Source organism: Megascapheus bottae, chromosome 10 (genome assembly GCF_031878675.1).
Source record: "Megascapheus bottae isolate mThoBot1 chromosome 10, mThoBot2.hap1, whole genome shotgun sequence".
NCBI lineage: Eukaryota > Metazoa > Chordata > Mammalia > Rodentia > Geomyidae > Megascapheus > Megascapheus bottae.
In genome coordinates, this window is record NC_143518.1 from 38,943,701 (window position 1) to 38,958,756 (window position 15,056).

The 15,056-nt window shown below is 46.4% G+C and overlaps 1 protein-coding gene across 1 annotated transcript in view; it reads left to right on the forward strand.

Annotated features, from left to right (window-relative positions):
- Kcnn3 (potassium calcium-activated channel subfamily N member 3) overlaps nt 1-15,056 on the forward strand; it is a 158,742-nt gene that overhangs the window by 78,805 nt on the left and 64,881 nt on the right. The window contains exon 3 of the mRNA XM_090340881.1: nt 13,510-13,928. Coding sequence (XP_090197007.1) covers nt 13,510-13,928 — 419 coding nt within the window. The remainder of the gene's footprint in view (nt 1-13,509; nt 13,929-15,056) is intronic.

Below are 15,056 nucleotides of genomic sequence, written 5' to 3' on the forward strand. Positions count from 1 at the left end.
GCCATGGGCCATGGGCGTAGGCTTGGTCCTTTTGAATTGGAAATTGGGGAATTCCAGGTAACCCCCAAGGTAATTTACAAGGTGGGGTGGCTTCGTCTTCTGGCTGCATGGGGTGGAATGTGGCCGAGGAGGGATAGAGCACAGTGCCAAGTGTGGAGAGCAGAGCGGATGTCCCCGGCATTTGGGTCCAGGGTGGTAGCAGGCACTAATGGTGACAATGAAGTGCCAGGACCCTGGGCTTCCAGTGAGACTCTATTCTCTGCTCCATTACCAAACTGGCCACCTCCACAGTCTCTGCTTCATATGCTTCTGTGCCTCCCTAGGAGACATTCAGCTATTATCAACTTACACCCTAACCTCCGTGATACCCCCCCCCCCCATGAAGCCGGGCACTGCTCCTGGCACAGAGAGGCCAAGTGCACAGTGAACCTTCACTAGCAACAATCACCTTGGTGCTTGGTGCCTGTCCAGGCTGTTCCCCGAACCCCCACCCCTCCCATCAGCCCCAAAGAGGGGAGGGAACAGTTGTGACAAGGGTTACCACTTCTCACACAGAGCCAGCCTCTGCCCATGCAGGGCAAGCCTGGCTCACTGCTGACTAATGGGGCTTTCTTTTGGAGCCTGAAATGGAATGAATACTAGGGGTGGACCTGGAAATAAGCGCCTTTGTTTAATTCTTATGCATAGGAATTCTTTTTCCCAGGGTAGCTTAGTCAGAAGGGTCTATGGACATGGTAATGAAGTCAGCCTTGGGGGGGTGTGCCAATGGGGCTTTATTCAAGAATCTTGGGGACTCCCAGGGGCTGGAAGCTGTATGTAGAGAATTACAGGGGAAGAGAGGATTTGGGAGATCCATTTCTCTCCAGGAATGGGCTATGCTTACAACATCTCCAGTTGGCTCAATGAGTGGCTTTTCCCAGGATAGTTCTTTTAAAAATATTTAATAGGTTTTTAAAATTACAAAAGCAATATTGGCTTCTTTTAACACAGAGGTGTGTTCTAATTATTAAAGGGGAAAAATCAATAGTTCCCCTAGCTTTCTACCTCCACCAGCCCAGACGAACCCATTAACCACTTGGTGTTCAGCCTGGGGTGATTGGAACACCTACGCTTGTGTACACGTGTGTGTGTCTGTGTGTGTGTGGGTATGTGTGCACAAAAATATGCCAACATTATACTCATGTAGGGAAGTTTTGTTTTTATGTGTTGACGTTTGCTTTGTTTAAGGAAGATTCATACTATACCCTTTACTTTGCTATTCTCCCTTTGTATTTAATAATATATCATAAACATTTTCTAAGTCAATGCATATAGATCTACTTCATTTTTTAAATCTACACAATGTTCCACAGTATGAGAACAAGAATTTAATCATTTCCCTATTGATGTGTATTCAGGTCTTTTTATTTATTTATTTATTTCTGCTAGTAATGGGGCTTGAACTCAATGCCTCACACTCTCCTTTAGCTTTTTCTGCTCAAGACTGGTGATTTATCACTTGAGTCACACTTGAGTTACTTCTGGCTTTTTGCAAGTTAATTGGAAGTAAGAGTCTCATGGATTTGTCTCCCCTTGCTGGCTTTGAACAATGATCCTAAGATCTCACCCTCCTGAGTAACTAGGAGTACAGGAATGAGCTACTGGCATCCAGCTTGCAGCATTTTTAAAAGACACTACTTTAAAGATTTTCCTTTGATTTCTTTATCTTGAGCATGTATTGCAAAAGACTAGAGAAACAATGAACCATTAGAATGTCTTTCTTTGTTGTCACATCAAAATAGTTAGGAAGCCTTGAACTATTTTCTGTATCCTTTGGGGCATCCTGTGTTTCCTGAACCCTGTGCCTGGCACTATGACAGAGGGCACAGTCTGTCCTGAGGGAGTCTGGTGTCAGAGCACCTTGAGTGATGTGACTCAGATGTGAGTGGCTCAGACACAAGTTCCAGAGGGAAGTTTTGGCTGAAAGTAGGTATGTAATAGTGGAGTATGTGACTCCAGTTTGAATCCCGTCCCACTACCTCTATTTACAATGAAGTCTTGGAGAAATCAGCTCATTTACAGTGCTTTTTTGTTTTGTTTGTTTGTTTGTTTGTTTGTTTGTTTGTTTTTGCCAGTTGTGGGGTTTGAATTCTGGGCCTGAGTGCTATCCCTGAACTCTTTAGCTCAAGGATAGTGCTCTTCCACTTTGGACCACAGCACCACTTCTGGTTTCTGGCGGCTCATGCCTGTAATCCTAGCTACTCAGGAGGCTGAGATCTGTGGATCAAGGTTCAAAGATAGCTTGGCACAAAAGGACCTGACACTTTTATCTCCAGTTAACCTCTAGAAAATGGGAAGTGGAGCTTGGCTCAAGGGACGGGCAGTAGCCTTGAGCTGAAGAGCTCAGAGACAGTGCCCAAGCCCAGAGTTCAAGTCCCATAACCCACGCACAGTAAAAAGTCTCATGGGCTCGTGCATAGGCTGGCTTTGAACTTGATCCTCAGATCTCAGTCTCCTAAGTAGCTAGGATTACAGGCGTGAGCCACCAGTGCCTGGCTATCCGTGCTATTCTTAAGGGGCTGTTGTGAAGTCTGAAGGCGTTAATTTAACCAAATCACGCCTAGGTGGTAGGAATCAATTTGGATATCCTACAGCATGGTGGGTGACCATAGCTCATGCTAACCTATTATAGATTTGACGAAAATCTGGGGAGAGGTGCTCAGAGTGGGGTTACTCACCCCTCCCCTCCCCAACCTTCACAAGGATCCCTTTGTGTGCCCAAACAAAATGGAACCGTAGATGCTTCCTGTTGAGAAAAATGATTCCTCTCACCCCAGATATCAAATGTGCTCACAAACTTCCCTTACTAGTGCCCAGGCCCAGAGTTCAAGTCCCAGGACTCACCAAAAAAGAAAAAAAAAAAAAGAAGAAGATTAGGAATTACTTAATCACCAAATTGCCCTAACACAGACTGGTCAGGAAAATAGACTTACAAGAGACTGGATTTGGGAAAAGGCCCTGGCTTTTGTGCTAAGTCTATCCTTATTAACTCTAATTTAATAACTTGCCTGATTTCTCCGAGTCCCTCTTCTGTTCTGCACGTGGGCACAATAACACCATCCCATTCAGGATTAGACAAGCCAATGTCCGTCAGGCACCTGGTACAGGGCCCGGAGACCGGTGAGGTGGCAACACGTGGTACCCATTGTCACCGTCAACGGAGACAGTCATTCCTCTGCCCAGTATTAGGGCCATGCCCTCTCGGCCATCCTTCTTTAAGACTTGAGGATTAGCTCCGTGACAGTGGGGGACATAGAGACTGGACAAAGAGAGTCTCCAAGGAAGATTTTTCAGTCCTACCTGGAGATGGAAGCCAGTGAAGACTGGAAGGGAGGAGCATTCCATGTGGACCTGCGGGTGGGGAAGGAGCTCTCTGGTGAGGAAGCCAGAGAAGGGCAGTAGCTGGGCAGCGATGGGAGACTTGGTTTAGGTGGAATGAGATGCCAGGTATGCTGGGTGGGTGATGAGGATGGTGGATCCTTCTGGGATCAGGTGGGAAAGACCCTTTTGGACAGGTGCCACTAGGAGGTTGGGCTTGATCGACCACATGGAAAGGTTCTAGGGAAGGAGAGAACATAGTTTGCTCTGGGTTTTAGGGCATTCATTCTGGCAGCTGGAAGTTGATGGGGTGGGGCTCAAGGTAAGATCAGGTGTGGTGATTGTAACCCAAAGGCTGGCTGGGATCATAGGGTTGGGACAAAACTCCTACCTGTATGCAACCAGGACCCTCAGTGTCTTTGCAGAGGTCTCTGGGGAATTTTTCCAAACTTCTGTCTCTCTCTTGGCAGCTCCTCTGATGCCAAACTCCTGTTTCTTATTGATTTACTTGCATTGGGCACTTAGTGACCTGTTTAGACACTGGATCACCTCCCCATGCCTTCACCCCCCAAAGGACTCCACGGCCAAGGACTGACTCCAGGTGAGCCAGCACTTCTGCCTATTGGAGCAAGAGGGAACCATGATGTTGCAGTGGCCGAGTATACAAGATAAAATGGAATTCTTGTCTCATGTGGGTGGTCAACATCTGTGAAATAAAAGACTGGCCCCACGGACCCTTTCAGCCCCTGCCCTCCTCCTGACTCCAGAGCCCATGGCCCCCAGCCTTCAAAGTTCCTGTTCATTGCTTGAGGCTGGTTTAAGTTAAGCCTGGTGTTTGATGCTACCTAACTTTGCTCAACCCAAATCTTCTTCATTAACCATCGTGCCTAGGTGTGTAGGTGCCCTGGCATGTAGGTGGGCTCCTAAATTGAGATGGTCTCCTTGCTGATAAGGATACCACCACCAGATCTCCATAGAGATGGACTCGCTGGGGGTGCGGGGGATGAGAAGGCAAGGGGAAGATGATAAATGGATATTCTGTCTGTGGAAATGAAAGCAATTGTCTGAGCTCCACAGAGACCAATCTAGATTGCTAATTTCAGCATGAGTTTCCCAGAGTAGTACAGACGAGACCCCAGCCCATTTTAATTGTGTATTGATTCTGTGGTCAGTGAGGAGTCTTCTGAAAAAAAACATCCAAATGGTGGTGTTTTGTTTTGTTTTGTTTTTAGAATAGAACAAAGGAAATTTCTCACTGCCTAGTCCCTAACCTAGAGGACCCTGCTTGAAGAGCTGGTAGGTGACAAGGAATGGGACTTGGGTTCCATGGAATGCGCAGGCCCTGGGTTACTGACTCTACCTCTCCGGCTTTCAGTTTTTCCTCTGCAAAGTGGCCATAAGATTGTTTCCTTATGAGAATTTTGTGAGGTGACAGTGGAGTAGGTGAGCAAAATCACTTAGCCTAGTATTTAGTCTGACTTTGGGGTGATTGTGACACATGGTGGCACAGCTATGAACAGAACTGTGTTCCATCCAATTCCTAGATTGGGGCCTTCACAGGGTTTTTAGGAGGGAGTTGAGTTCAAATAAAGATGTGACAGTGGCCTTATTACAGGAGTGGGGACCCTTTTCCTCTGCCGAGGGCCACTTAGATATTTATGACATCATTTGAGGGCCATACAAAGTGACCAATATGAATAGATGATTGTGGGCAGGCCAAGGGAAAGCATATGCACCTGTCCCATCATGTACCAATGATTTCACAGGCCTTCTACGTTCCCTGACCAGGGAACTCTCCTGGTGTGTGTGTGTGTGTGTGTGTGTGTGTGTGTGTGTGTGTGTGTGTGTGTGTGTGTGTGTGTATGTGTGTGTGCGCACACACATGCACTCATGCGTGAGCTCACCATATGAGGACATGGCAGGAAAGCAGCTACCTACAAACCAGGAAGAGAACCTTCACCAAAACCTGACCATATTGTCACTCTGGTCTCAGACTTGCAGCCTCCAGAATGGTAAGAAAATTAATTTCCGCCAGTCTATGGTACTCTATTACCATAGACTTTACAGACCAATGTAGGCCCGTGTTGAACTTGTGGACAGTTTGTCCTCAGACAGTGTGCATGGCCATGCCAGGTGGGCCTGGGTGTCCTTGTCCTTCAGTACAGCTCCTCCCATGGCCTCCAAGGTACCAGGTATCCGAGTCCTGCTACTTTCTTGGTCTCATCTGGTGTCATCCTCACTAATTTCTTTCATTACTTCCTTTCTTCTCGCAAACACTCCAAACTCCATCTCACCATGGCCTTTTTCACATGTGGCCACTCTGCCGTAATGCATACCTTTGTAAGGCTCATCTTTCACTCCAAGGTCCCTTCCTTAGACAGCCTTGTCCAAGTAAGAGAACGCTGTCACTACCCAGCCCTCTCTCATTTTCTTCACCCTATTTTATTCTCTTCCCAGCACTGAAATGAAGTGATTTACAAACTGTTTATTATCTGTTTTCCTCCATTAGACATTATGTTTTGTGGGGCAAGGTCTGATCTATATGTTCTGGCTATGTCCTTGGAGTTTAGCATGGAATGGTCATTCATTTAGAACTGACTCATACTGAATGAATGAATGAATAAATGAATAAATCCGTTAAACTCTAAGCCTGAGTATGGAACAGTCTTTAACTATACCTCCAACCCCTTGCTTCCAAGATATATTTCAGTCTAGTTGAGGTGAGCTGGCATTGAATGCTGCCCATTATCCTTACCACCTCAAAGCCGAGTGTGTTTCTCATATTGGGATTTTATGAGATATCTCATCAGAAGAAATGGCTCCTAGTTAGGAGAAAATGGAAAACCACATATTGGATCTAGTTCTTCATGTTTTTGGATGAGGAACCTGGGTCCAGAGAAGGAGAGAGGCATGGCGCAACAGGAGGTCAGGGTCAGGATATTCTGTCCCCGATGGAGCCATGGTCAGGGGGAGAGAAGATTCTTGCTATGTGAGTAAAATATACTTCTTCAAATTCTGTAGCTTGGCTTTTATTCTCTAAGAACTGGGGGCAGAAGAAATGATTTATGGTCACCATAGCTCTCTGTTGGTCTTAAGCCCTTTTAGGCTTAAAAGTTCCTAAGGAGCCAGGCGCCAGTGGCTCATACCTATAATCCTAGCTACCGAGGAAGCTGAGATCTGAGGATTGCACTTTGAGCCAGCCTGGGCAGAAAAGTCCATAAGACTCTTATCTCCAATAAGCCACTCAGAAAAAGCTGGAAGTAGCACTGTGGCTCAAGTGGTAAAGCACCCTGAGCACAAAGAAGTTCAGGTTCTGAGTTTAACGACCGGGCAAAAAAAAAAAAGTTTTCGAGGGTTGTCATGTAACTGGCAAGAGATCATCAGTGAACTCTGACATGGCTTGGCCAGGCCAAAAAAACCGTTGTGAGTCATGAAACAGAACTGGCTGCCTTGTTAGTTTCAGACTGGGTCAATTTTTCTTTAGAAAGACATAGATCCAGCAAGCATGAGTCCCAGCACACTAAGAGCCTTTCTAATGGTGGATGGAATTTTACGGACTTTTCTGACAAGCCCTACTAACTTAGTGGTCGCTTAGAGCCACCATTTCCCCGCCCCCTCCCCCCCCAGTCCTGGGGATTGAACTCAGGGCCTGGGAACTGTCCTTAGGTTTTTCTCAAGGGTGGCGCTCTACCACTTGAGCCACAGCTCCATTTTTGGCTTTTTTCTGTATATGGGGTACCAAGGAATTGAACCCAGGGCTTCATGCATGCTAGGCAAGCACTCTACCACTAGGCCACGCTCCCAGCTCTGAGCCACATATTTATATCTTTCCTTTTTTTTTTTTCCTTTCCCTTCTTCTCTTTCTTCATCTTGGTCCACAGAGCACTTTTACTTACTGGAAATTTTATGTTCACCATCAGTATAAGCTCAAAGTTCATTTCATCATTGGCAATCAGCTTTTATCCTCAGGGAAACCTAATTAGATATTACAGAACTTTTGATGTTGTTTCCATGGTAACATCCATAGTAATGGTGCACAGGCACAATATATGCTCCAGGAAGTTTAAATTTATTTGTCTGTGTAACATATACATTAACATATTTTAAGAAAAAATCTAGAGTTTTAGAAAATCTGTAATTTATTTTTTCCTTTTTGGCTTTGCTCCCCCCCCCCCCCACCCCGCACCTGTTTTTTCCAAATGATGGAAAATTTCCCTGAAGGTTCTCATCCACAGAGAGGGATAGTACAGAACACCAAACTTCACCTCCTATCCACCCCTGCCATTTTCCCTTCTTTAATTTAAAAAAAAAATCATAGTTGCACAAGAATGAAAGTTTTTCAGGTTGGTTGGAGAATGTCTAGCAGGATATCCCCTGATAGCTGAACACTTCATTAAGAGATTTTTGCTTAAATAAAGAACCTGAATGGCCTCAAGGCTTTCCAAATCCAATAGAGGGAATCTAGTGAGTCTACTGAAACAAAGCCAGCCTCACTGTGAAAAATCAAAATACAAGGAAACCAAAGTGAAACCCCAAGCAACAGGCCAGGCCCCCTGAGGGCGCTCGATGCTACAAGGCATGGCTGCCAAGGACACTGGATGCTGCAGGGCAGACTTCTTGTCCCACTGTGGGTACAGCTTGTGCGGGGCCCAGCAGCCACCACATGGTGGGATCCAGAGATGACAGTTGAGATGGCCTGGGGTGACCAGATGGCTCCTAAGAGCTGTTTCTATATCTGGCAATGTTATCACTGTCCTAGGAGATGCTCTGCAGTAGCAGTAAGTTGCCATGAAAGGGAAGGGTCCAGGCTGACCTTGAACTCAGAGCTGTGAGGACTCTGTGTGACACAGCCCAAACTCAAGAGCTTCCAGAGAATCCCAAACTCACTGAAATTACTTCCTCTGATACCCTCAGTGGCCATTCAGAGACGGAATGTCCACATCGACCTCTTGGCTAGCTTCCAGCTAACCAATTTACTCCCCAAGTTTGCAGCAAGGTTTTCTGTTTCTAGACTCCTACATTGTCCTGCTGCCCCCATAAATTCTATTTTTCTTTTGTTCTTTGATTCAGTCTATTAAAACCTCTTTTCTGGAAAATACTGTATGCAAAAGAACTAAACCCTTGGCAAAATACTTTTTATGTGTGTATATGTGTGTGTGCCAGTGCCAGTCTAGGGCTTGAACTCAGGACCTGGATGCTGTCCCTGAGCATTATCAGCTCAAAGCTAGTGTTCCCCCACCAAGCTACAGCTCCATTCTGGCTTTTTGGATGATTAACTGTAAGTGAAGACTCTCATGGACTTCCTTGGCCTGGGATGACTTTGAACTGTGTGACCCTCAGATCTCAGCCTCTTGAGTAGCTAGGATTACGAACATGGAACCATCAGCACCCGGTGACAAAATACATTTTGACTTATTTGCTTGGAGGTTTTTTGGGTTTTTTTGATATCTGAAATGATGTGCCCATGGGCTGGGGATTAGAGCAGAGGAAGCTTGAATGATCTTTGACCATAATCCTCTCCCTGCCCTGTCACCCAGTTAATTAAAAAGACTGAGCTGTCTGGTGTCTGTGTGTAGTAGGAAGCTGAGGATGAGGAGAGTTCCTTCTAGAAGCTGTGGCACTAGAACCTAAAAAGGCTATGTGGGGCATGATAGGCAAATTGCTCGATGCTTCTAATGCACAAGCTAAGCTTACTGAGTATTGGTACACATCAGTGTCATTGCAAAACAAAGGTCCTAAAATGGTTTGTTTTTTTGTTTTTTGTTTTTGTTTTTTTTCTTTTAAAGCAACAAGCATTCAGCTCTCAATTCTGCAGGTAGGCAACCTGCTCACAGTCCAGCCTGGCTGTTCTTCCGTTGGTCTCACCCACTGGGCAGCTTCTGTAGCCTCCCTCAAATGCTTTGCAACTGGTGTCACTGTCAGTGAGATGAGAAGACCCTGTTTACAGTAAGCTTTGGGCACTGACATTTTCCTTACCTTTAGCTGAATTACATTTTCTAACGTAATATTGGCCAAAGTAAAACACATGGCCAAGTTTAGGCCAACGCTGGGCCTCTTGCTTTGTGGAAAGGTAACATAGCACAGACAGATGCGAGTGAATGATGGGGGAATTAGTGGCCTTGTTTTTGAACTACATGCTAAGTTTGATGTCACCTGTCTAGGTGTTGCTGCTAAAACCTGGTCTTTCCCAAGAAGCTTTCTGATGTGAGTTCTTATTGTGCCTGTCTTCCATCAGAGCCACCTGAAGTTGCAGGCTGACTCATGGGATGTGTTTGAATTGATACTTATGTCCTCACAGTGTCCTAACCTGGTTGGTTCTTACTGATTATTTCATTTACTTGCGCTGAGCTGAATCAAGTTGGTTCTCTTTTTCTTCTAATTACAAACTCTTAATGGCAAATTTGGGATCACTCTGTTGTGTAATACCTCCCTTCCAGAGCTCTTGGGAGAATATTATCGTGCTGAAATCCTAAGACTCTCAGAATCCCAAATGAAGAAGCAGATGGATGCAGTCTGCAGGCAGCTCGGTTACAGTGTGCTGAGGAAAGAGCAGGCTTTTCAGAAGCCCATGGGCCATGGTACTGGAGCATCAGATCTTCAGATTGGCATCCCCCCCCCCACAAAACACACACACATACACACACACACACACACACACACACACACACACACACGAGTGAAATCTTTGATTCAGGCTGAGGAGGCAGCACCTTGAAAGATGTCCTGCTTTGGAGTTCCCATTCAGGGAAGCTGGGGGGCAAAGGTCAAAGCCCAGGCCAGAATACTCATTCATCAGCCTTGGCCCATGGGCCTCTGACACTTCTCCCTTGAGGGCTCCTTGGTGCTTTGTGCCTCATATCATTTTCTCTGTCTTTGTCACCTCAGTACTTTTCCAAAATCTGTCAGAGATGAGCAGTGAGGCTATTCTAGAATGCTGATGGGTGATGAATATCAGATTCTCGGGGGAGGGGAAGTGGTCCCTTTTGGAGTCACATGTACCCTGCCCCTGACATCTCTGGGCTAGTGCTACACAAGATCCTGGTTCCAAATTAACTCTAGAATTTTCTACCATTTGATGAGCATCTGGACAGTCTATTTGAGATTGAATGGCCCTTTGGGACTTTCCCTTCCCTTCTCTCCTTCCCCTTCCTTTTCTTTCCTTATTCTGCTGACTTCTAAATGATTCTAAATGAGCCCCAGACTGGTCAATTTCATAATCCTTCATATTTAGAGAGTAGTCAGTAATAAGTAGTAAGTAGGCCTACTTAGTATCTTCATTACAGACCCTAATAGGAATCCTATGAGATAGGCTGAGATAGGTAGGTAGGATCACGGGCACTATTCCCATGACGGAGATGGAGAAATGGGTTCAGAAGAGTCTTGTGGATGAGTGGCTGGAGACCACCTGATTAACACTGAGAGACTCTGTCTAGCTTGCTGGCCTCCAAAGCAACTAGTTGGCATTTGGAGGCCAGCCCTGTTATCAAGAAACTGAAACAAGCAAGGAACCTGAGAGGCAGGTGAGGACACTGCCCCAGGACCAGCTCCATCCTGCCTGTCGAGCTGGCCAGAGATGCTACTCTTCAATTTGGATGGTGTACAATCCCAATCCCCATCAAGCAATCAAAGGAATCTGTTACCGGCTGCTTCAGTTCCTGCCCAGAGTGAACCTAGTTACTATAGTAACTGGATGCGATTCTTTACTACAGGGTAGATGGTTTTAATTTTGTATTTGAAGAGTTTGGCCAGACAGGTTGTCCTGGTTTGGGCTGTCAGGTGGCAGATAGGAGCTGAGGGACTCCATAGTTGTTTTGTTTTGTTTTGTTTTCTTGAATGGATTGGGGGACCTGTGTCTGGGAAAAGCAGGACTCTACTGGGGAAGTAGAGGGCCTCTCCTGGTACCCTTCCAACTTTCTTTCTTCCTCTTTCTTTTGGTGGTATTTGGGTTTGAACTGAGGTCCTTGCACTTGTAAGGCAGGCCCTTTAATATTTGAGCCACACCCCCAGTCCTTTTTGGCTTCATTTATTAATTTATTTATCTTGGACAGGTTCTCTTAGTTTTGCTACCTAGGATTACAAGTGTGGACCCCACTGCTACCTTGTTTATTAAGGTGGGAGTTGTACTCACTTTTTTCCTGAGCTGACTCTGAACTGAGATCCTCCTACGTAACTGGGATTACAGAAGTAATCCCCTATGCTGGCTGGGAGAATACCTTTGAATTAGAGCTCTGAGGAGGTAGGCCTTCATCAAGTAGCTTCACAATAGGCTCTATTTGCCCTTCACAATCTTTATTCTGGGGCCCAGCCTCACAGCTGTTTTGCTCTACCCTGAATGTCAGTACCACCAAAAGACAGCTTTTAACATGTGTGTTGAATGATCTCATGTACTGTATTGTCTTCCACCAGTTTACACCCATGAGGGCTCTGTGTGTCATAGGGCAGGAAGAAGGGGAAACTGAGGCTCAGCAAGGTTGAGATCTTCCTCAGTCATTTCCACCTGCCTCTCAGTAACCTGCTAAGATACTTGGAACTTGTATTTAGAAGTTATATTCCAAAATAAACATCGCAGGCAGACACTGAAAGCAAAGGGACCCCTCCCTGTCCACATCATGTAACTCAGCTGCTTTGCCTTGAATTTGTGTTAAATATGACAGATTTCCCAATGGCTCTTGTTTTATCCTCAGAAATGGGTAGTAGCAAAGACTGTGTCCGGGGTCCTCAGGCAGTGCAGTAATGACCAGTGGAGAAGGTAGTGGAGGAGGGAGAAGAGGGGTACTTTGTGACTTGTTTCAAAACAGAAGAATTAGAGCCAGGCACATGAAGGCTGAGATCAGAGGATCATGGTCCAAAGACAGCCTTGGCAGGAAAACGCATGAGCCTTATCACCAATTTTACCTATCCCCCACCTGAAAAAATAAAAGCTGGAAGTGGACGTATAGCTCATGTGCTAGAATACCAGCCTTGAGCAAAAGCTCAGAGACAGTGCCCAGGCCCTGAGATCAAGCCTCAGGCACAAAAACAAACACACACAAAAAATCAGAGAGTGGCCAGGAGTTTGGCCTAGTGGTAGAGTGCTGGCCTAGCATGCACGAATACCCAGGTTCGATTCCTTGGTATCATATATGTAAAAAAAAAACAAAACCCTAAAAGTGGTGCTGTGGTTCAAGTGGTAGAGCTCGAGCCTTGAGAATGCCCATGGACAGTGCTCAGGCCCTGAATTCAAGACCCAGAACTGGTAATAAATAAATAAATAAATAAAATCAGAAGAATTAAACCTATACCTTTAAGGAGGCCATGTGGGAAGGAGGAAGGGGTGCAAAGTGAAGGCCTTCTCCTCCTGGATTCCTTTGAGCAGATTGAAGCCTTATCCCATGACTTCCTCCTGCGAGCAGGTTACATAGCTCGGGTAACATATTTACTTGTTTGTTATAAGGATTTTACAAAGAATGCTCAGCAGCAGCTGGATGGGAAGGGTGAAGGGCTTTCCTGCCCCCTCTGGTGGAGTCATCTTCCCCTCTGTTCAGCAGTCTGCAAGCTCAAGCCCTGTCCTTTGTGCAGGTACCAATGCCATTGGCCACTGATGGTCAACTCAGCCTCCAGCCCCATTTCTCTGCCAGGAGGTCATGGGGTAGAGCTGAATGTTGCTCCTGCTGGCCTCCAGCTCCCATCCTGAGCTGTGCAGGAGTCCCCAGCCAGCAGCCATCACTGGGGCATTTAAGACTCTTAGCACCCTGGAGAGTCACGGTTTTGTTTGTTCCTTAAGTGCTAGAGATGACCCCAGGGCCTCATAGGTGTTAGAAAGGGCTGCAAACTGAGCTGCCCCCTCAGTCGTACTTCTGGGGTTTTAGTAATTTTGTGCCTAAACTAGGATGAAGATCAGCTGTAGAATTTCTTATTGTAAGTCACAATGTCCCAGGAAAGAATTTCCAGAGGAAATCGAGGCTCAAAGAACAGTGTGTCCTAGCCAATACCTCCAGCGAGGCCTGAATTCAGGACTCCTAGCTCCTCATCGGCTGCTCCCACCATCGGGAGGCCTCTAACAAGGACCATCAGGTGGTCAGGCTGACCAAAGCCCAGTGGTCTGTGCCACCCTTCTCCTCCCCGCTCCTTCCTCGCCGCTGGTGGCTCTAACAGGCTCTCTGTTTCCACCAGCTCTTCGTGATCGACAATGGCGCAGATGACTGGCGGATAGCCATGACCTACGAGCGCATCCTGTACATCAGCCTGGAGATGCTGGTGTGTGCCATCCACCCCATCCCTGGAGAGTACAAGTTCTTCTGGACAGCGCGCCTGGCCTTCTCCTACACGCCATCGCGGGCAGAGGCCGACGTGGACATTATCCTGTCCATCCCCATGTTCCTGCGCCTGTACCTGATCGCCAGGGTGATGCTGTTACACAGCAAGCTTTTCACCGATGCCTCATCGCGCAGCATCGGGGCGCTCAACAAGATCAACTTCAACACCCGCTTCGTCATGAAGACTCTCATGACCATCTGCCCCGGCACCGTGCTGCTGGTCTTCAGCATCTCCCTCTGGATCATCGCGGCCTGGACCGTCCGAGTCTGTGAAAGGTATTGCTGGAGGCCCCGTGGGCCCTGCACGTTTCCCCATGCCTTCCTAAGCACAGAGACCAGGCTGGGATGGGGGGGAAGGAATGGGGATGGCAGAGGCCTATGGTCTCCTGGAAGAGGCAGGCATGTATCTCAACACCTCAAAGGAGAAAAAAACAAATGGAACAGAAAAGGGCGGAGTAGGGGCTGAATATAAGCTGGAACATTAGAACACTGGAGCCAAGGTAAGCTGGGGACAGCACATATATAAAATCTTGGTTTTTCCGTTTCCTCTTTAAACAACAGTGTATCGAAGATTTCAGAATATATCCCTAACCCTTACACCTAAATGATATAATTGTTGTATCATCTCCTCTTAGAGATTAACTATGTTCGTGAATGCTATAAGGCTCTGAGAAGTCCTGCAGTAATGAAACATTGACTTGTGTTTATCTGCGTTTTCTCAAAATTATTCACCCACTTGCCTTTTTCATTATACTCTACCGAGGTCTCTCAGCTCACGCCTGAGTCTTCTGTCAGTAGCATCCGCATCACTGGGGATTTGATAGTGAATCTCAGGCTTACCCTAGAACTTCCCAGTCAAAACTTATATTTCAACAAGCTCCCACAGTGAGGCATGCACAGGTTCGAGTGTGAGATACACTGTGCTGATGGAACAGATTTCAGGAAATACTTTAGGAGGCTGATAGCCGGACAGTGACTCAGACAAGTCGCTGATGGGACCTCACAGAGATCTAGGGCTCTGAGACATTAGGACTGTTCTTCAGCCCTCATCATGGTCAAGGTTTACAATTGCTTTCTCCCAAGCTGCCCTAGAGCTGCCCTTTGTGACTCTTCCTCTCAAGCTAGCCCCAGATATTTGGTGCTCTTCTTTGTTGCTGCTGTTGTTGTCTCTCTCTTTTTTTTTTTTTTTTTGCCAATCCTGGGACTTGAACTCAGGACCTGAGCACTGTTCTTGGGCTTTCTCAAGGCTAGTGTTCTACCTCTTGAGCCACAGCACTGCCAGCTTTTTCTATTTATGTAGTACCAAGGAATGGAACCCAGGTCTTCATACATGCTAAGCAAGTACTCTACCACTAGGCCAAACTCCCAGTCCTGTTGTTGTCTCTTGAGACGAGGTCTATCTAG